The sequence below is a fragment of the Engystomops pustulosus genome, chromosome 5, assembly GCF_040894005.1.
Source record: "Engystomops pustulosus chromosome 5, aEngPut4.maternal, whole genome shotgun sequence".
In the NCBI taxonomy this organism is placed as follows: Eukaryota; Metazoa; Chordata; class Amphibia; order Anura; family Leptodactylidae; genus Engystomops; species Engystomops pustulosus.
Genome location: NC_092415.1, coordinates 103,640,563 through 103,664,011, shown reverse-complemented (window position 1 = coordinate 103,664,011; position 23,449 = coordinate 103,640,563). Strand labels below are relative to the sequence as shown.

The 23,449-nt window shown below is 40.1% G+C and overlaps 2 protein-coding genes and 1 long non-coding RNA gene across 3 annotated transcripts in view; 2 read left to right on the top strand and 1 right to left on the bottom strand.

The window, feature by feature from the left end:
* MYO10 (myosin X) overlaps positions 1–2,867 on the top strand; it is a 71,885-nt gene extending 69,018 nt beyond the window's left edge. The window contains exon 38 of the mRNA XM_072154760.1: positions 1,863–2,867. Coding sequence (XP_072010861.1) covers positions 1,863–1,973 — 111 coding nt within the window. The 3' untranslated portion in view covers positions 1,974–2,867. The remainder of the gene's footprint in view (positions 1–1,862) is intronic.
* A 94-nt stretch (positions 2,868–2,961) lies between these two features.
* Positions 2,962–17,140, bottom strand: LOC140133109 (uncharacterized). The gene is made up of 3 exons (XR_011855796.1): positions 16,904–17,140; positions 4,434–4,484; positions 2,962–4,303 (listed from the first exon to the last, which is right to left on the bottom strand). It is a non-coding gene; the product is annotated as an uncharacterized lncRNA (long non-coding RNA).
* The window catches only part of RETREG1 (reticulophagy regulator 1), a 61,026-nt gene continuing 54,307 nt past the window's right edge, over positions 16,731–23,449 (top strand). Inside the window, exons 1-2 of the mRNA XM_072152786.1 lie at positions 16,731–16,960; positions 20,544–20,650. Coding sequence (XP_072008887.1) covers positions 16,839–16,960; positions 20,544–20,650 — 229 coding nt within the window. The 5' untranslated portion in view covers positions 16,731–16,838. The remainder of the gene's footprint in view (positions 16,961–20,543; positions 20,651–23,449) is intronic.

Below are 23,449 nucleotides of genomic sequence, written 5' to 3'. Positions count from 1 at the left end.
ACTACGTCCCGTTTCTGGCACCGACTGCCGAACAGAGGCGGCCCCAGAAGCTGCAGGTGTTAGCTTTACATTACAGCCCACATTTGCCTCTAACACCTGCGATTACTTCGATCGGGGTTGTTAACCCCTTACATGCCAAGGTAATGCATGACTGCGGCATGTAAGCGGCCTCTTCTCTAGATCTGAAACCCACCACCACTGTGGCGGGAGGGATCCATGGCTCCGAAGGCAGCCCCAGGTCTGCCAGTGCCCTAGCAGGACCCGGCTATAACACACTGAGCATGAGCATGTATTACATCACACAGTGTAATACATCTTTATTACACTGTGTTAAAGGGAACCTGTCACCATGTTTTTCACAAATACAGCTAGTGGCAGGTTCCTATAAACCCCTAGTAACTATCTGACCCCCTGCTTTTAGCTAAAAATAGTTTCCCTTACATCCCCATAAAATCAGAGTTATAATCTTGAAAAGGAAAACTGAACAAGTAAAAAATAAGCACTAAACCAGCTCTGTCAACCAAGAAATATTAAAGTTATGTATCCGAAAAGATGGTGATGCAAAAATAAATTAGGTTTTCTCTATATTAGTTTTTCTTCAGTAAAATTGTAGAAATTAATTTTTAAAAAAAACCTAGAAATTAAGTATCACCGTAATAGTGATCCATAGAATAAAGATAATATATTATATGGTATGGTATACAGTTCCAAAAAAAATACAATAGGAAAGGAAACCAAAATTGACGATTTTCTTTTCCTTAATACATTCAAGAGTTAATAAAATCTCATCAATAAGCTAATGACCCACTAAAATGAAGTATTTGTAAAGTGTATCTAATGTCGCAGAAAATAAGCCCTTATATGTCCAAATTAACCAAAAAAATAAAGATAGTATAGCCAATAAAAAGTGTCAATTCTTAATCTGCTCTGAATGGCGCAGCTCTTGCGTGTGCCCATACAGCAGGTTACCACCAGATATGGGGTAATGTTATACGCGGGAGGGATTGGGTATCATACTTTGTGGAGAGTTGTGTACATTTATTAAAAAATACCTTCATTTAGCCAAAAAAATTCAAAAGTTGTTTTACATATATTGAGTGGTGTAGTTTCTATAATAGGGTAATTTATGGGGTATTACTATTATTTAGGCCTCTCAAAGTGACTTGAATTCTGAGCAGGTCCCTCAAAGCATGAGTTAGCGTTTTTTATGAAAATGTGAAAAATCGCACCTAAAGGTCAAAGCCCCAGAACATTCTACAAAAATGAGATAATGCATAAAAAACCATGTCAACATAAAACAGACATTCCGGAAATGTTAGATATCAAGTATTTTTGCTGTTATGACTATGTGTTGAAAGAGTGGAACATTTGGAATTTCGAAAATCGAGAATTTTTCAAAATCTTCATCAAATATAATTTTTGCATGTTTCTAGGTATACAGACCTGAAGATAAGGGCTTATGCTCATTTTCATATGATATTTGAGAAGATTTTTTATAGAGATTTCAAATTAAAGAGGGAACTCTAGAAGGGATATCCAATACCCTACCTGAGGGGGCTAGTCATTTTGTGGGGTAAAGCCTGGTGAGGGGGCCCTTTAAATATATTTTGAAGGTAATCAACCATTTAAAGAACACCTAAAAATACTCACCTCCGCGCCTCTTGATGTTGATGCCAGCGCTATCTGTTGCTAATCTTGACACGCCAGGATCACCTAGAAAAGACCGTTATAATTAGTCCAGCCTCCAGGCTGCTAATTATGTAAATTTATGACAAATACATTCATTTGTCCAATAACCTTTGAAATCAGAATATTTGTATATACATGTCACTAACTTAATTTTTTTTCTCTCTTTGATAAAGGTGGTTGATATTGCAAAGCTGATGAAGGCATACATCAGTATGATAGTGAAGAAGAGGTACAGCACCACACGATCAGAAAGTAGCCATGGAAGCCAGGGAAGTTCTAGGTGAAGACAATGCCTCATTCTGACCATAGTATGGACCTCACCTCTATTTGAAAGGTGCTTAGCAATAAGTAGCTAAACAATTCTCAACTCATGTCTAGGCTGTCTTAGCAGTCAGGATGATGAAGTGCCTAAACTATTATTAGTCACAGCAAGATCCCAAAGTTTATTTCTTCTCTGTAAGCAATGCCTTAGATTATTAGACCCTGCTTTGAATGCAGATGTGCCTATAAACCGGATACCCCCAGATGCCTCCAAAATAAACCTTCTCCCGGTTTCGTCAACAAGAGTATTGGATAGCTGCAGGCAGCCTTCCCCAGGATCCATTTTGTGATACAAATTTGTATTTTTGCTTTATTATTGTGTGTAAATTTAACAGTCTTGTAAATACTTTTTATTGCAGGTATTGGATGAAAGGGAATGATAATGTGCAATGATGTGTGCCTATTTTATTTGATCATTTACATGTGGAGATTAAGAGTTATGAATGGTATAATGCCAGTTTTACCGTTTTGTATTACTTACTGTAGCCAGTATACATCCCTGACTGCTGTATTTTAGTTAAGAGGTGACATAGTTACTAGAAAGAGTCCAATTTATAAACTGCCTTCTTTATGGAGATACTTTAAAGGATAACTAAACCTGGCAATTTTTTTTTCAGAAATGAATAGTGCAGGTTATAATAGTAAACTTTATGCTTCTATGTCACAGTTTTCTGCTACTTATTAACACTGCTTCTGACAGCCTTCTCCAGTCTGTACACCACTGATAGATACGGCAGGAGGCTAAAGATTTACTCTTGGGTAGAGAATATTTCCCTCGATGATTCAGCTCTGTGAGGAGAGAAGACTGTCCATCTTCCGATCTATCAGCTAGTAGGGAAAAAAACAGAATCTATTTTTATAAAAGTAGGAACAAAGGGAGGGCAGTAGGGATCCAGGAGCATTTTCAGGTATAATACATTACTATAATATTCTACACTAAACTTTTGAAGCTAATTTGTTTTAGAAACAAATAGAGCAGTTGATATTGGGAACTTATGTAATTTACTCTATTAAAGGGGTTGCCCCAAGTTTCTACAGACAGCGGTCTTCTGCTCCATTCACTGACTATGTGAGTGCTTGTTGGGCGTGTTTCTCTGCAGTGTTCAGTGTATTGAAGACATGGAAAAATATTTCTCAAATAAAGTATAACAAAGTTTACTGTTATGATTTACATTATTTATTCATTTTATTGAAAATGTAGTTACACTTTAAATATCAGTAGCACTTGCTCTGCAAATGTCTTTACTTGCTACATTTTGCCATAATAACTTTGATAAAATGCTTGTAAATAGGTAAATGTGAGTGCTTTATTTTTCTATAGAAAATTTAAATATGAAGCAGCACCCTGTGGTTAGACACACACACAGAAAACTGTTTTCAATAAAGCGATGAAATTGCTATGTATTAAAGATGTGCTTCATTGTAATATAATTGTCAATTAAATATTGTATTTAATGTGTATTTGTGTGTTTTTATTTCTTATGTGTTTATTAAGAAATATGTGGAGAAATCTGTGTGATTCTTAAAAAAAAAAACTTCTACGTGATTCTAGCATTCACTTGAACCGAGCTAGGGATTCCCAGCAGACTGAGCATGTGCAATCAGTTCTACAATGGAGATGAGGTAGTTGGGAATTAAAATACAGTATGTGATCAGTGTTTAAACTGAAGCAAATATTTTGTACCCTGAAGATAAAGAAACAATGAAAAATCCAATAAGCTGTAATTCCTGTAAGACATTTGTGGACATGAATATGAACCTCAATTCCATCTGTGATCACAAAACATCACACAAACATAAAATCAAATTCACTAAAGCTATTTCCCTTGCTAAATATATTGAGAACATCTCTGTAGAATATGTCCTCATTATGGTGGGTTTGCAGCACTTATATATCCAGATATCCAGTCAAAGATACGGGGGGAGCGGAGTTGTCCAGTCAAGCTATACTCAGTCTCCTTCGGACCGCTCAGCTTTAGACCACCACCCCTCCTATCCTCTCCTTGGCTCCACGTCACAGAATCCTTAGTGATTTACCGTGCATGAGCGGTGCACCTGCCAGTACAGTAAAGTATTTTTTTAAAAAGAGTTCACAAGTAGAGAATTCATTTAAACAGCAATTGGACACATGTACATCCATGATTATACTTTTTAACGCTTAAGGACTCCCTTAAGGACAGGTTCCCTTTAAGAAAATGAAGTGAACAAACAAAAGTCCTCTGGAGGAGAATGTTCCAAAGCTCTTGGAGAAATATTTTCTGGGGATGAAGGCTTGCTCAAATTCTCCTTTCTCCTAAGAAAGAAGAAGATTGCATTGCATATTGATTTGATTTAGATTCCTCTTTAGATTATTCACTTTAATTTTTCTAATTTGATACACATAAATAATGTACACATCGATTTTTGATAGCACTCTTACTTACAAATTGTCATTCCTAGTGACGATTTAATATTCCATGACTTGTACTGGAAAGCTGGAAAAAAATTCCATATGTTGTGAAATTGGTAAAAAAAAATTCATTTATATTATTATAGATTTTTAAAAATGTAAACCTTTTGTACAAAAAAATATTGATTTAGCCCAATTCTGACGCTAATAATTTTGACATTTTTTTTTTAGCAATTTTCATTGCTATTATTTTGGGGACTGTACAATAAATATATATATTGATAAATCAGGCATTTCGGGACATGGCAATACCTAACATGATTTAGGATATTACTTTTTTTATTTAATTATATATCAGTTCTAGGAAAAGGGGGGTGATTTGAACTTTTCTGTTTTTTGTAATTAAAAAAAAAATTTACTTTATTTTTAGACCCCTTAGGGCAGCGATGGCTAACCTATGGCACTGGTGCCAGAGGTGGCACTCAGAGTCCTTGCTGTGGCCATCACCAGAGATGACTCCAGGTATCTTCCTGCAGTATCAGACAGCCCAGGACTTGCTGTGCACAGATCTATTTTAAAGTGACCGCTCTACCTGGGACTATTTTCTGCTTTATTGGTGTCCTCAGGGGCTGGTATCAATGAAAACTGTGACAGAAAAGGGAGAATAAATCACAAATTAAATTTCTGTGTTGGCACTTTGCGATAAATAAGTAAGTCTTTGTTGAAGTTTGGGCACTCGGTCTCTAAAAGGTTTGCCATCACTGCCTTAGGGTAATGTATTTTTAGACCCCCTAGTGTGTCTGCTCACTCCCACCATATACTGCGATTCTACTGTATATCTTACTCACAGACCATTACAGATGCTGCCTAAAGACAGGCCTGGGAGATTGACATAAACTCCCGGCTGTCATGGCAACTGATCAATGCACCCTGATGTCATGGGGCACACCAATATCGTTTTTAAGATTTTAATGAAAGTTTCCAGAGGTCATCAGAGGTCAACCAGCCCCCCCACATTTCCCAAACCAAACAAAGCTGGTGCCAATCAATTCTGCTACGTTTTTGCTGGTTTGTGCTGCTCAAATTTTTGTTTGTGCTGCTTTTGTTTTGAATACGTGAACAAAAAATGAAAGGTCAAAAGTTCAAGCAGCCCCCCCACATTAACCGAATCGAACAAAACTGGTGTCAAACGTTAGTGCTACGTTTGTGCTGGTTTGTGCAGCAAAAATTTTCGTTTGTGCCGCTATCATTTTTAATATATTCATACTTTTTTCCAGAGGTCATCAGAGTTCATTTCTTCCAAAGTACATTGTGTTTGCTAGCTCCCCCTGGTGATCAAACCAGGGAAGTGTCACTAGGTTTGTTTTTTACCAGTTCATCCTAAACTCCTTTAACCTATGTAAACACCTGAACATACCTTAAAAATGATAGCGGCACCAGTTTTGTTTGATTCGGTTAATGTGGGGGGGCTAGTTGAACTTTTGAACTTAAATTTTTTGTTCATTTATTCAAAACAAAAGCAGCACAAACAAAAAATTGAGCAACACAAACCAGCACAAACGTAGCAGAATTGTTCGGCACCAGTTTGGTTTGGGCAATGTGGGGGGGCTAGTTGACCTCTGATGACCTCTGGAAACTTTCATGAATATCTTAAAAACGGTAGCGGCACAAACGAAAATTTCTGCTGCACAAACCAGCACAAACGTTTGACACCAATTTTGTTTGATTTGGCAAGGTGGGGGGGCCAACTTCACTCAGGTGTTAAACTTTAGTTAAATTGCAACATTTTAAAAAAACTCGGTTTGTTAAAAAAAATGTGGCAATCTACTCTAGGCTATTTCCTACACCTGGTGGGGACTGGTGGGGTGTGGTATGGGGTAACATGGGGAACACTGCAGAAAACTTAATCATGGCAAACTTTGAAGGGAGGTTCAAGAAAAAAGGATGCAAATTACTGTACTGTTACTGTAACAAAAAAAACTAGGCAAAAACGGAGAAGACATGAATGAATAATTACTAGTACACCCCATGAATCAAGCGTGTAGAGCCAACTTTGGCAGCAATAACCTGAAGTAATTGTTGACTGTAGGACTTAATCTTTCCCATTGTTCTGGATAAATTTTGGCTGACATTTAATTCAACTTTGTTTCATTTTCATCACATTGTCTGTTGCTGTGTGTTCCCGGTTCCTGCTAGCATCAATCACCACACAGATGACAAGAGCAGGCAGCAAATGCAAAAGAAGAGTGGGAAATGAGGGATAGAGATAGAGGTGCTGAGATAGGCAAGTATAGAAATCCTTTTGCAATATGTTATATAGCAGTAGCCATCTAGTCAACCTACATATTATACAGCAATAGCCACCTGGGCAACTATATCAGTAGCCACCTGGGCAACCAGCATGTTCTATAGATCCAGGCACAGTGACTGTGGTCACCTCATATTTGTTATCCATGGCCTCCTTCCTTATAAAATCATCTTTTAAAAGTATGATAATGAGCCTGAGGGGCTACCCTAGGTCCTCTGTAATCCAGCTTTACAGACTGTTACACTGTCTCACCCATTTTCTCACCCTTGTTCCCCCACTGATAATACAACAGGAGGTGTTTACTGCCACCACCCAATGCCTCCTCTAATCCTTTACATTTAGGCTACATTACTCCTGGGAGATGTGGAGCGCGTGGCTCTCCTCCACTTCTTATGTAGCCCCGCGCGCGCATGATGCGCCGAAGCAGCTTCGGCCATAAAGTTTAAAAAGTGTTTTAAACCGCGATACAGCACCAGCTCACCCTGAGCTGGTGCTCGGTATTGCCTTCTTACACCTACCACTTCAAGTGGTAGGTTTCCTTTAAGTAAACGTTTAGATATTGCAGAAGTGGATAGAACAGGGTATAATTGTATACTTATAATATACTTCATTTACCCCTTCACGACTGCCAAACGGCTATATATGTCCTATTTGCTCATGCCCAGTGCAGAAAGGATGTTTATAAACGTCATGACAGTGACCAACCTCAAACAGCCATATCTCCAGAACACTGGCAATATAATCCATAGATTGTGTATGGATGCATAACAGAACCGGAGATATTCATCCTTAAAGTTGTACTAAAAAAATATTTTTATGTGCAGCTTTCTATTCCCTATTGTAACTTTAAGAGTGGATATCTCCGGTTCTCTTTAACATCCAGGAACAATCTCCTAGAATTGTGTTTCTAAGTGCAAGGGTTCAGGAGATATAAGTGTATGAAGTGCCCCCCCCTCCCCTGCCTGTCAGCTGAAGGCAGAATATAGAAGAAGCCCCAGGAGGCTTTCACGTTCACTTTGCAGAAGTACATGCACCCTCCTCATCTGTAGCTGAACCTGGGAAAGTGTGATGGGATACTGCTGTACATATTTATAACATATTTTGGTAAAAGGGTAAAGTTACTACTTATTAAAAAAAAACTTTGTTAAAATGACAAAAAAAGCTTATTTTTTCATATTTGAAGTCAATTATTGAAAAATGTTATAAAGAAAAAAATATGTAATTAATAAAAATATCCTATCAAGTTTCAGATATCAAAGTCTCACATGTCATGAAAGCAAAGTGAAAATTGTTGATATGTAAAGCTTTTCCATAGATATTGTCATTTAAAGAAGCGCATAAAAATTAATGTATGAAGTATGTCGACATATATTACTAAATGTCCTATGTGAATATATCATAACGTGTGAAATAGCAGTATTCTCAGCTTATTTCATAAGTTGTATATATTCTAAAGCATAGAATTAAATGTAAATTAGATAAATGAAAAAGAACTCTCTTAGATAGTTGCAAGTTATTGGTGTTAATCTGGTACCTGGTGCTAATTTCCTTAATTATCTGACATACCCTATTTAACTGGCATCTAAACTTTCCAGTTTTCATGAAAAATAATTAAGAGTTACTGACACCCTCTGGCACAAGGTTGTCCAGGTGAAGTCCAAAAGGGTGACCCTATCAGCAATAGCAAGAAAAAGTGGTCTTTCTGTGATTATTAGAATATAGCATTTTTACATCATCACAAATTCTTTCAAGTCCCCCAAGAAGGCTGGTCATCCTCAAAAGACAAAAGCAAGAGAGGACAGAATAATGCGGAGAATCACCATGGGTAATCGTTTCCATACTGCAGCTGGAATTGCTCTCCAGCTCAGCACTAAACAGGGTAAGGATCTGTCTTGTCATACAGTGTCTTAATGTTTAAGAGAATTTGGTCTCTTGGGACTATTATGAACAGCATGTTGCTTGGACAGAAAGCAATTTTCATTTATTAGGCTCTGATAGGAAACATTGTTTGTTGACAAACCGGGTAAAGACTGAACCCAAAGTGTGTAACTAAGTCAGTTAAAAGTAGAGGAGGAGGTATCATGTTTGGGGCATGTTTTCTGCTGCTGGAGTTGGACCTCTCATACAGCTACATTGCAGAATGAATGAAATCAAAACCATTTTCAACAACATGTAGTTCCTTACTTGCGTTCACTAATCAATAAGCCAGCAAATTTCATGAAGGACAATTCCCGCTGTCACACAGCAGAATGGGGGAAGCAGTTTTTAGGAACAGAAAGCATTGAAACAATTAAATGGCATCCCAGAGTCCTGATCTAAACCCAAAAGAAAACCTCTGTAAAATCTGTGGTGACGATGTTATGGCCAAACCCACAACAGTCACAGAACTGTGGAAGAGACTGGAAAAAGAGTGGAAAAGAATCCCACCAGAGCAGTGCTAGCGACTAGTGATGTCCTGTGACCGCAGATGTGCTGAAGTCATTCAAAGCAAAGGACTGTTCACTTCATACTGATTGGTGACTGCTCTTACCTTCAGAAAATTGAGTTATAATCTTTATTTTTTAACAGATTTTATGTTTATTTACTTTATACTCTGTTCTATATGGAAAGTTTCACCCCTACAGACAAACTATTTCAGACCAAGAAATTGTGGTCTTTATTCCATGTGACATTTTAGTTGTGACAGCCTTTCTCAGGCATAGAGTCAAGATTAGGGTCTGATCACTCATACTATACATTGCAATGCTACTGTATTGCAGTATATGGGGATTCTCTTATAGATCTATAACAGGCTGCAAAATCACAGCAACAGGGCCGGTGTTAGGGGGCGGCAGACAGGGCATTTGCCCAGGGCCCCTATCCTAAAGGGACCCCCCTGCATGTGGACCTTGATAAGCAGAGGATGTATTGCTCCTTTAAAATCTCACGGTTGAATGCCTAGATGAAGATGCGTAACATATATCTCCTGTCTATATATATCTATCATCTATCTGTCTAGTTATCTATCTCCTTTAATTTGCCTATTTCCTAGCTAAATATCTGTCTATCTAATTATCTATCTAGATTTGTGTCTATCTATATATCTTCTATCTACCATCTACTATCTAGATTAATCAATCTTCCATCTATCTATATATAATCTACTTTATATTTCTGCATCTATAAATCTATATCATCTTTCATATTTATCTTCTATCATCAATCCACCTATCTTCTTCTATAAAATTCTCCTACAGTCCCATATTACAGATTGTCTTACCATATTGCTGTTTGTAAACTACAATGTTTTATAATTGTGCAGGACTAATGGAGCCTCTCACTGAATATGACTATTTATTTTGGGACCCCACTTTTAGTTTTGCCTATGGCCCCACTTTATATAAAACCAGCCCTGCCTGCACAGCAACACAAGCCTGTTACGGCAGTGGATTGTACCCCCCCCCCCCCCCCCCCAATGAGCCCATGAACAGCCTTCATACACCGACAACCACACCATGATGTCGGGGAACGTCAGGGTGCAGTAAGGGGTGACGAAGCTTGAAATGCTTAAAGCAAACCTGTCACCAGTATTGTGATTTTTAGCTGGTGACAAGTTAAAATAGCCCATACTATGCTGTTTTTAAAAATGTCTTTATTAGCATTCTGAATCATTTCAGTAGTTTATAATATTACCTGGCTCCAGCAGCATGTGGCATGTCCCGAGGGGGGAGTCCAGCAGCCTGTGTGTGTCAGTCTCCTCTCCTCCCCACTCATCCATCTTCCTCCCTACTTCCTGTTATGTTGAGCAGGCAGAGCAGAGAAGGAGGATGGTGTGGAGAAGAGGAAGAACGCATGAGGAGACATAGGCTGCAGCTGCTACTCCTGTTTCTCACCACATTCTGCTGGCAGGGAGCCAGGTAATGTGAATTAAACTCATATAAAGTCCTGAAATGATTCTGAATGCTGACAAAGGCATTTTTAAAATCAGTATAGTAAAAATTACCCTAATGACCATGAATTTTTAGAAAATTAGCAGCCGTAGCAGTTTAAGGTGCAGAACTTGCAGCTTTTTTGTTACACGTTAAATTTTCAAATTAACTTGTGTGATAATTGTATTGATAAATAAAATATCAGGAAAAAAGTATTGCATGTGTTACATACAATGGGGGCATCTCAATGGGAAGGGTGCAGCTATTTTTTTGGCGTGGGGGTGGCTAGAAGGTTGGTGGAGTGTTTAAAGGGAACCTGTCACCAGGAGACCCATTTTTAGCACTCCCCAGTCCCCACAGAGCATAGTACATACACTGCCAAAGTGTTTTTGTATAAAAAATAGGTTTTACAGAAAAAAAGATATGTTATATTGTACCTTTCATTAGCATCTGCTGTGTCCGAGACAATTTTGTGAAGACAGTCAAAAGACGGGTTGCTTTGAGGTGGCAACTGTGAATTGTTGTTGTAGTGTAAAAATTTTAGAACTGCCTCAAAGTGTGAGCGAGTCATTAATGTGCAGTAAATAGGAGTGTTGTAGAAAGTATCAGAACTTCAAAACTGCCTTATCTCAGGTTTTTTGACAATGCCCATATGTAGCACAAGACCCCAAAACTTCATTGTTTATACAGAGGTCCACCAAGCAAATGATGATATTGGGTTTCGTGCCAAAAACTGTTGGCCATACAAAAACCTAAAAGTTCAAATCAACCCCCTTTCTCTAGAACTGATATAAAACCTAATAAATAGTAAAAATCACAGACACAATGGGGGTCATTTACTTACCTGGTCCTGTCGTGATCCAGCGGCGCGTTCTCCCACGAGGATTCGGGTCTTCCAGCGATTCACTAAGGTTTTTCCGAATCCGTCGGGTTTTCCGATGGCCACACTCCCAATTTCAGTCGCGTAATGGCCGGCGCGTGCGCCAAAATACGCCACAATTCGATTGCATGCGCCAAAATCCAAGGGCAAAACCCAACAAAAATGCGCGATTCGGATCCTTAGTAAATGATCACCAATAGGTATCACCGCATCCCAAAATGCCAGATCTATCAAAATATCAAAACGGTTATTTGCGCCTAAATGTCCAAAACACGACATCTAAGTTGGGGCTCTGGAGGACATTACAGTCATTTATGTTTATTTGTGGGTGTGGCTTGTCTTATTGTTTATTGGTTTGGTTGAGGGTGTGACAATCGGTTGGGTGGGGGTTGTGGTATTTGGTGTTTATTCATTTTGGTGTATTTTAAATTATTGTTTTAGCTAGGAGTGAATGTGGCTGGACCAGCACGTAAGATATTGTATATATTTTGTATATATTGTATGTTATGTTTGGTTTGTATTGTTATGTTTTTTATTTTTATATAAAATAAAAGATCTACAGGGTGCTCTGGGGAAAATTAGTTGGCTGTGCGGGGACATTACTGGGAACTGTGGGGGGGTCTTTTTAATGAGGGACATTACAGGGGGCGTGTGGGACATTAGAGGGGGTTTTGTGAACATCACAGGAGGGCTGTGAGGGACATTAGAGGGGGCTCTGTGGACATTACAGGGGGGCTAGGGGTACATTACAGGGAGCTCTGTGGACATCCCTGGGGCCTGTAGGGAAATTAGGGGGGCTGTGGGGGGAAAGTGCAGGGCACTGTGGTGAGTTTTCTTAGCGGGGACTGTGAGGGACATTACAGGGGAGCTGTGGGGGACCTTACAGGGGGGCTCTAGGGACACTACAGGGGTCTGTGTGGGACATTAGAGGGGGTCCTGTGAACATTACAAGGGCTCTGTGGGGGAAATTACAGCGGGCTCTTTGGACATTACAGGGAGGTCTGTGGGGAACATTAGAGGGGGCTCTGTGGACAATACAGAGGGGCTGCGGGGGTCATTAGAGGGGGATTTTTAGACATTACAGGGGGGCTGTGGGGGAGTTAGAGGGGGATCTGTGGACATATTGGAGCTCTTTGGACATTACAGGGGGGCTATGGAGGACATAACAGGGGGCTCTCTAGACATTGCAGGGGGGCTGTGGGGGGGGACGACTCTGGAGAACTTCTTATTGGGGACTGTGGGGGACATTACTGTCGGCTGTGAGGACATTGGGGCACTGTGGACTTCTTAGTGGGGACTGTGCAGACATTAATTAGTGTAGGTATTATTAGGTGAGTTGCTCCTTTATGTGGGCATGATTAGGCTGGGCATCATTTGGTTTAGGGTCACAATGAGGGCAAATTAATGGGGGGGGGCACACTTATAGGTCTTTACAATACGTTATATTAGGAAGTATTTATTATTTCTGTAACAGTATTTGCAGGAGGACATTCTGTGTATATGTAGACCCCTTTCAGGTGATTGTATATGGTGCCCATAAGCTACATATTCTAGCTATATGAACTGCAGCTAGCATACGGCCATTATAGGAGAGCATTGTGCACGGAACGGTGAGCATGCAGCTGTGTCACCAGAGAAAAAGATCTTCCGTAAAAATGTGTGGAGCGGTCAATCCTCCACCCTCCAAGCAGTCCAGGCCTGGGCGTAGCATACATGTACGCAGGGCCGGCGCTATGGGCAAAGTGGGCCCATTTTCAAATGAATCTTGAATTTTGTTTCTAGGTGCTATGGATCCAGAGATATTCAGGTTTAAAGTCAGAATATCAGGTGTGATTTTTATATATAAAAATCACTCCTGGCGGCAGTTTAACAGTTAATATCTCAGTTTTCCTGACACTTAGAAACACAAAACACAAAAAGAGGAGACTCTCTTCTTTAATAGGAAAAAAAAGTGAGGTTCTATGTGTCACAGAGCCAGAGATACAGCCCCCTGTAGTGTCCCCCCCCCCCCCTCCAGATTCTCAGCCCTCAGGCTGCTGGGAGAATTTGCTGCACACATGAGCTGCTGCACCTCACAGATAATGGAAAATTTCACTTTATATGTTACTACATTCTGATAAGGAATAACATCAACTAATGTTAATGTTTTTAACCCTTTTCTATGCAGAACTATCTAAGAACACACTTTCTCTCTTATTGCCTTTTATTTCGTGATAGGTTTTTTTTTGCGAAAATTGACTGATACGATGAACATTTGATCCTCTTTGCCTAATGTGGCTACACGTTAACACCACGGCCCAGAACATGTCCATAAAGTTATATGTAACACCAAAAACACACACACGTTCCTGAATAAAGATTTTATTGAACACCATCCTCCATTACTTACACCCATGTTATGATGTTCTCACTCTCATTCTTATGAAGCGCGGAGGGTTCTGTTATTGTGCAGCTAATACAATGGCGCACATCTAAACGTGACTTTTATTATCTCATTAGCTCGGTTTATGGATCATATACAGTTATTTCTTTGGGTTACCATTGTGTAAGGGAACATACAATGATTCATTTGTGTGACGCTGTCACAGTTTGGTGTCCGCTGTGGATTTAACGTTCCCTTTGCTGCATATTTTGATGAATATACACATGTGAATATATCAATGTGGGACATTTGTGAACTCTACACATGTCTATCTATTACATTTAGGAGATGTGAAGGTGAATATGTTCTGTTTGGAGAACATTATTTGCCATCAAAGTCAAATTTTAAGTATTTTTATAAAATGTTTCAGTTTGAATCAAAATTGCATGAAGGCGCCTATGTCTATAACCTCTTTAATGCAATTTGTGGTTTGTTGGTTTTACTTTAATTTTTGTTGTAATTTTGATTTTATTTTTAAATGTCAAAATTGTAAAAGTTGCTCTGGTCAATAACGTGACAAAATATCCAGAAATGCTGGTTGGTGAAAGGGTTAATACCCCTTTGTTGAATTCCCGGGTGAAGATGCTTATCATCTATCTGTCTAGTTATCTATCACCTATAATCTGACCATTTATATATCTCGCCTTTTCTCTATCTATTTATTAACCGACCTTCTATTTCTCTTCTACTGTATTTATCTCTCATATCTATCTGCTGTATATATCATCTATATTATAGTTCTGCATCTAGAAATCTCTATCATCTTTCATATTTATCTTCTATCATAATATTTATAATTAATAATCCTTTATTTATATAGCGCACACAGATTACACCGCGCTGCACAGAGCTTGCCAGATCAGTCTCTGTCCCCATGGGGCTCACAATCTAATCAACCTACCAGTAATTTTTTGGAGTGTGGGAGGAAACCAGAAGACCCGGAGGAAACCCACGCAAACACAGAGAGAACATACAAACTCTTTGCAGATGCTGACCAGCACTGCAATGCTGTAGTGCTAACCACTGAGCCACCGTGCTGCCAATCAATCTCCCTATCATCTATCTATCTCCTATAAAATTCTCCCATATTACATATTTGTTTTACCATACTAAAGGGGGACTCTTACTGACTGTGACTGGTCATAAAATAGTTTTATTTTGGGGCCCCACTTTTAGTTTTGCCCAGGGCCCCACTTTGTCTAGAAGCGACCCTGCATGTATGTGAAAGGGGCCTTACAATAAAGGAGGTAGGGTATTAGGGGTCGCTGCAGGATAACACTGTTATGGGGCCAAGATGTAGGGACAATGAAGAACATAAGATGTCTGTGTGGTGAACTCCACAGGGAGGACATATGGCTGAGGAGACATGGGGATGCTGTGATCTAATGGAGAAGATAGAGAACATATCACCTGCTGTCACTGCATGGAACAGCTAGGGATTTCTCCTGTGGTTTCTGTAGCTGTATACGTTACATACAGTAGTTACAGGCCCAACCACACATGAAGGGGGTTGTGTACAGGAGGGGGCATTACTGAAAGTTTGATACATGTGCATTTGGCCCGTGTCGCGAATCTTTTACCACCCTAGCAACGCCCCTGGTATGGGGGATGTATGTACATACGTCCCTTATAGATGGCAATGGACGCACAGAGCGATACGCGTACCACATTGTACATGGGAAAAAGATAGGACATGTCCCATCTTTCCCCGTGTTACAGCCTGTACGCTGTGGATCTCTACGGAGAGGGGAGGCGTCACTCCTCCTCCAGACGGCTATGACCCGGCCTAAGGGAGGATATATATATATAATAATGGGAGGTGACACAGTATCTATCTATATTTATTACAGGATGCACAATATGAATTAAAAGGGGGGCTGTATGTCTTTATTCATTATGAGGGTACTGTATACATGTAAATTAGAGGGTTCTGTACAAAATAATTTGGGATACTGTATACATGTATATAGGGACTTGGAATTGGTCCTGGTGCTGTTTCTGTATGAAGCTTAGTTCTAGTACTGTACTTATGTATTGAACTCCATACTGGTGCTGTATTTATGTACTAAGCTTTGTTCTGGTGAAGTAAATATGTAAATCACTATAATAATTCATGGCAGGCACAATATTGTTATTTGAAAGACACTGTACATCAGTGATGGCGAACCTATAAGGGACCAAGTGCTGAAACTAAAATCAAAAGCCACATATTTCTCACAAGGGGCCAAATGCCAATTTAAAGCAACAGGTTTCAAACGTATTGGTGGCCTGAGGACTACAATATAGGAGAAAGAAGGAGAAATGTGTATTATTATTGTAGTTTCCCTAAGGGGCTACAGATAATCAAGCTCTGTCCACACCTTCTTGATCCAGGTGTTGAGTCCTGAATGGAGACCTTTGTGCTTGGTGATGGCCTGGGTGCCCAAAGAGAGGGCTCTGAGTGCCACCTCTGACACCCCTGGCATAGGTTCGCCACCACTGATGTACATTTTGATTAAAGGGGGTGGGGGGGGGGCACTGTATATCTGTTAGAAATAATTTGGGTGGAGCAATGTGTAAGCTCACATTGTGTGATGCGGCATACACTACACTCCATACATAAATGTGCGTCAGTCGGTTAATAACAACTTGACATAAAAGGGAAAGTAACTTTTCACGGTTTCTCTTCCTTGTTCTGTATGTCTATATGACTGCAGGGTGAGGTGAGATGCTGGGGTTGCTGCTCCGTCACTGATGAGTGTTACTGAGGATGTGAGGAACAGACATGGGTGTAGTCATTATAACCCCTCATCCCCAGAGAGCTGCGGGCAACAGCGCTGTGCCCACTGTGACGTGAGGGGCGGGCAGAGGAGATCCCACCTGCCGCTCCTACATGGGGGCACCGTGCATCCGAGCAGCTACATAAAGCACACGCAGCCACTATGGCCGACACCGGGGAGCGCAGCCCTTGGGGGGAGACCCTTGTGCGGGTGACGGAGCCACTTACCTGGCAGAGGCCCCTGTACAGCCTGGCCGTCTTCATCTGCTGCAACTTCCTCTTCTGGTAGGTGATGGCAAAGCAGGGGGCACAGCTGGCAGAGGCTGAGGAGGGGGGACAGCCTTTTATTGGGTACATATGGAATAGATACTACACATTGCTGGGGCTGCAGTAGTGAGGCACGGGACTGCTGTGCATTGTCACACCAGGCCATGTGAGTGCATTGTCTCCTGCAGCAGCGGTGATCTCATCCGCCTCTATAAATAGTCCCCGGTACACACCATATACACAACCCCTGCATACCATATACAATCCTCATCACACAATTATATACAGTGACACCTAGAGGCTAGAGTAACAGGAAAAAGTATTACACAGCCACTGTTAAATACAATGTGGGCAATATAGCACTATTTTCAATTATTTTTGCAATTATGTTTTTCAATTATACTTGGCTTTTGCAGAGAAATGTGTACATTTCCCATAAAAAGCTGCATATTCCGACTGTTTTTTCTAAAAAGATCTCAGAAAAACAGTAAGTTTGAGTGCACTTTCCTTAAATGTCGCATAATAACCCAACAGTGAGAAAAAAATATCTGCAAAAAAATGAAATCAGCCAAATACATTAGTAAATCTCTCCTATGTGTTTGTACTTCTCAATACTCGCAAGATCACGGATACATTGGTTGTGTATGAAGTTATCTGCAGCTGCTTTATGTAGGACCGCATCTGTAACATGTATATAGAGGTAAAAAAGAAAGACAGCGCTGCACAGGTTATCCTTAGGTAAAGACATGCTAATACCGAAAAATGGCTGCTCACTTTAGGGAGCTGTGCTGCAGGTACAATTCTGTACCATTGCCACTGCCACCGTACAATCCGCAGGGTGATTGCTTCCCACATAGTCAAATAGTAGATATAGGATCCCACAAGGAGCAGGCTTCTGTTTGAATAATACAGCAGTTACTCAGACCAGTGAATCCAACTATTTAAAAAAGGCGCAATCTGCAGAAATGCGTCCGACCATCTTTGTGTTAAAGGAATCTACTATCAGAATTTGATCTGATGGTAGATTTCTCCTGCTCGTCTATGACCTAATCTGTATTTTAATAATCCTGGAACCTAGCATGTTAAAAACTTTATTTTATTAATATTTAAATTACATATACAGCTAGTGAAAGGTTTCTATACAGCCCTATTAATTAACTGACACCCTTATCTAAGCTAAAAATGGTTTCCTTTACATATAAATCAAATAAATAAATCCTCTGCTTACATACAAGATTTCTGTAAGTTCTGTATAAGCCGAGGGTGGGAAATGCATTGATAACAGCCTCCAGCCAGTATAAAACTGACCATCCCATATCCCCCAGTATATAGCCTGCCAGCCCCTGCCCCCCAGTATATAGCCGGCCAGCCCCTGTCCCCCCAGTATATAGCCTGTCAGGCCCTTCAGTGTATAGCCTGCCAGCATCCTCAGTATATAGCCTTCCAGGCCTTACCCCCCCCCCCCAGTATATAGCCTGCCAGCCCCTGCCCCCCAGTATATAGCCTACCAGCCCCTGCCCCCCAGTATATAGCCGGCCAGCCCCTGCCCCCCAGTATATAGCCTGTCTGGCCCTTCAGTGTATAGCCTGCCAGCATCCTCAGTATATAGCCTTCCAGGCCTTACCCCCCCCCCCAGTATATAGCCTGCCAGCCCCTGCCCCCCAGTATATAGCCTACCAGCCCTGCCCCCCAGTATATAGCCTGCCAGCCCCTGCCCCCAGTATATAGCTTGTCAGCCCCTGCCCCCCCCCAATATATAACCTGACTCCCCAGTACATAGCCTTTCAGGCCCTTCAGTGTATAGCCTCCCCCCCAGTATATACCCTTGGATGCTCTGGTGCCTCTTCCGGTCCTTCAGCTCGTTTGGCTCCTCTTTGGGTCCTTTGGATCCTCTTTGGCCCCTTGCGCACGGGTGGCACACATAATGACGTCAGCGGCTTGCCGACGTCATTGTTTGTGAGCCGACGGCATCGCGATGGGACACGAATAGGACCCGAACGACATGAAGATGAGCCGAAGGACCCGAAGAGGCACCGAAGCATCCAAAGCAAGAAGAGGACCTGCGGGGGCATCGGAAAGGTCAGTACAATGTTAATATTTATTATTGACTCGAGTATAAACTGAGTTAGGTTTTTTTCAGCACACTTTTGTTCTGAAAACCTCTGCTTATATGCAAGTATATACGGTACATATTATACCTATGTGATAAAGTACAGATCTAGTTTATAAAGTGGAATTGTTATGTTACATTGTGCACAGTATATATGTGTAAGTGTCTGTACCCAGAAAGTCATCTATTTAGACATAGCTCATTATTTGAAGGGAACCTACCACCACGATTCAACCTATAAAGGTAGATCGGGTGGTAGGTGGATGAATGGGACGTGAGGATAGCCCTTTTTTGGGCTAATCCTCACGTCCTGGCTATCTTTTAGAAAACTTTTTTTAAGCAGCTACTGGGGCGTGGAGTAGCCGGACATGAGGGTACTCCACGCCCCAGTACCCTCTTTACTCCGCCTACCATTTCATCTTCGGCACGCAGCTCCTGCAGCTGCGCGCCCTCGTCCGGGTCCCCCGGCATCTACTGCGTTCTGCACATGCGCAGTAGCTCCGGCCCCGGAGCTGCGTCTGCGCAACTCCTCACGGATTTCCCCGTTGGACCACTCATCTATCTCTATGGAGCTGACGTCCATTGCCGAGTATGGCACTTGACAATCTCAGTCAGCTCCACAGAGATGAATGGGGCAGCCCAGCTGCGCTCATCTCGGGAAACACTGGGGGGTCTGGCGGGGGCACAGTAGACCCCATCGGACCCTGAGACCCATCACTGCTGAGACCCCCACTTATCAGCAAGCTAACTTGTTTCGTGGGAAAACCCCTTTAAGATAATTTTTGGCAAACTCCAAATACGGAGGGGAAAAACATCTGTCAGATGTGTTTGGCAGCAGCTTTTATCCTCAAGAACAAAACGAATTGACATGTTGAAAAATGTCATAATCTACCTGAAGGGGCCAGTAGTTTAATGGGGTAAGAGCTCATGACAGTTTCCCTTTAAACTTTAGTTACACAAACTAATATTTAACTAGATTTATCATCCAGCATCAATCATTGTGCATCTGGTTAAAGTACAGTCTTAAAATGCTACAGATTTTGGGAATAATTACATTTAAGATATTGATCTTCTTTCTCCCCAAAATTATAGTAACAATTTATCGCTTCTCCCATGTCCTCTTGTCACCCCATGTTTCAAGCTAGATGTGAAAAAATTAGCAAAAACTAGATGCTAATTTTTGTTGCAGAAATCCAATACATTATAAAACATTTTATACCACATTGTAGTCACATGTGCATCAGTAAATCTGTTTATCGTACTAAAATTTTAATAATGGTTGAATTACCCTATTCCGCTTGGAAATCATGTAATGCTCGACTTTATGTGCTTCGGTCAAGCATCGAAAAATTGCTATTCCCTTCCCTTATTATTAGTAATCCTGTATAAATGATGCCTATAATAGTACATTCATTATATGGAGTGGATTATGTGTAATATAATATACTCCAAAAAATAAATGCATGATTGTGCCATTTTCTAATTTTTCAGGTTTCTTGTCTATACTCCTTGGAGAATATATCATCTGTTATCACTCATTTTAATTGGACTGGTTATGGTTCAGATAACCAAACATTTTCTATTGTCAAGAAGTCGAGGTAAGCAGATCTATAAATGGATAACTACTAAGAGCATAAACACTGCATGCAGGGGTACTGCATACAATATGGCACCTACCTGTACAGGAGCACAAGTGGAGACCATTGATTCAAACTCACAGTTCTTTACTCTGCACCAGAAATAGTACAATTAATCTGGTAGATGGACTGAGGTCAAGATGGCCATTTGTAGCAGCTGAGGTAAGCCTCTCTGTTTCTCATAGGCTGTTTCCAATCTGCTATACCACAAACTTTTCCTTCTTTCACCCCCCACACCACACACAGGTACGAACCTCTTTTATCAACTTTGAGTTCACCCTTCTAAAGAGCCAATAGTACAGCCCCTTTTGGTTTTGAGAATTTCTGACGTATCATTAGCAATAGCGTATCCCCTCCCCTCAGGCTCATTTGCATAATTTTTTAAGGCTTTTTATGAAAAATCAAGGGCATAAAAAAAAACAGTGGATCCTGCCAGAGGTCGTACACACCAGTGTACCTCGCACCATATAATTCCAGTTCCTGGTGGTAGATAAATAGTAAAAAATAGTAAAAAGTCTACTTGCTTGTGAATTGTGCAACCTCCTTTGTAGTCTTTTCATTGTTTTTCATTTAGTTCCTTGACTGTTGTTGCTTCTGTTTACATATACATTTTCTTTGCTTTATGTATAAATGTGCATACAGATGTGGCAGGTCAAACAGCTCATATATGGGTAACCTATCGTAAGATAGGCCATAAATATAAATACTAGCTTAATTTACATAAAAATAAATCCTTCAGTCATTTATTATTTTATGTCCAAAAAAACTGTTGTGACCATTGTAGATACCACAAAATTGAAATCAGTGAGGCTTAACCCCTTAAGGACGCAGCCATTTTACAGCTTAAGGCTCAGCCCCATTTTTTGGATTCTGACTTGCGTCGCTTTTGAACACTGTTACTTATCAAAGAGATTCTGAGATTGTTTTTTCCCCACAAGTTGTACTTCATTTTAGTGGTAAATGTTGGCTAATATTTTTTGCATTTTGCGTTTATTTTTCAAAAAAAGAAAAAATTATGAATTCACTTTTTTGAAACTCGAAATCATTACATTTTCAGGCAGATAGATTTACCACCTAAATAAGATGCTGAATAACATTTCCCATATGTCTACTTTACATTTTCATAATCTTTGAAATGTCTGGATAACTTATTTTGATGTCACGCAGCTTACAAAAAGAATATTGATTTTCCGTATTTTAAGAATTTACTCTTTTGCGTATAAATACTGTTTTGAATGAAATTTTACATATTTAGCTTCAAAACCCCCCTATTTAATCAACCCATTTTCAAATCTGCTCCCCTCAAACTATCAGAAACAGCTTTTAGGAAGATCGTTAACCCCTTGAGATCTTCATAGTAATTGAATCAAAATGGAGGTGAAATTTAGAATGGTCACATTGTGCCGGTTATACGTTCATTTAGCCCTAAAATTTACACATTTGTTCTGCAATTTCTCCCAAGTACAGAGACCCTCCCCCCAACATGTGGCTGTTACTTGTTTTATGGGGGCACAGCAAGGCGCAGAAGGGAAGGAGGGACCTGCAGCTGCCAGGATTTTAGTTTCCTCATTGGCCCCTTTTGTAGGCTATAAAATTTTCGCTTTTGCGTTATTGGGGTCATGTGACGGCATTTTTTTTTTGCGGGATGAGATGCTTTTTCCAGTGTTGCCATTTTGGGGTTGGTATCACCTATTGTTGAAAATTTAGGAACTTGTTTTTGAGGGCAGGAGCAGAAAAGCATCAATTCTGTACTGGACTTTTTTTTTGTGTTCACCGTTTAGCATAACAATCATGTTATCTTTATTCTATGGGTCGATACAATTATGGGGATACCAGACTTGAATATATTTTCTTACATTTTACTAAATTTGTTAAATAAAACCGCAATGTGGGGAAAAATCGATCATTTTTGCATTGCCGTCTTCCAAGTGGCATAACATTTTTACTTTTTTGGCTACGGAGCTGGTTGATGGCTTGTTTTTTTGTGGGACATGTTGTACTTTGCACCAATATCATTCTTGAATACATATGTTTTTTTGATCACTTTTTATTACATTTTTTGTAAGATTGAATAAGTAAAAATTATAATTTTTGGTGGGTTTTCAACAGTTTTTTTTTAACGGCGTTCATCGTACGGGTTCAATAATGATTTTATTTTATTCTACGGGTTGTTACGGACGCGGTGATACTATATATATATATATATGTGGGTCTCTTTATATGTTATGGGGCTTATGGGCATTTTTATTGATTTATTACTGGGACATGAACAAGCAATCATCTGATTGTTTGTTCATAATAATACTCTGCAATACTCATGTATTAAACAAAACCTTGAAAAACTCATGAGTGATATCCGGTCCACAAAAACTAGATTACATAATTTAAGATTAAAAACTTCTTTTAATAATCCATGACATTTAAAAACATCAATGTGACAGTATGACTACAATATATTGTCCTCGGGATTCCACTATTGCATCCACGCAACACAAATCAGCAATTTAGGCATTATAAACCCAGGCATCTAAATATATATGCATTGATAGAAAAATGTTATAAAGTGCCTGTGCAAGTTACAACTTTATGTTAGGTTGGATCACTATTAACTTCCCTTGCACAGGTACTTTATAACATTTTTCTATCAATGCATATATATTTAGATGCCTGGGTTTATAATGCCTAAATTGCTGATTTGTGTTGCGTGGATGCAATAGTGGAATCCCGAGGACAATATATTGTAGTCATACTGTCACATTG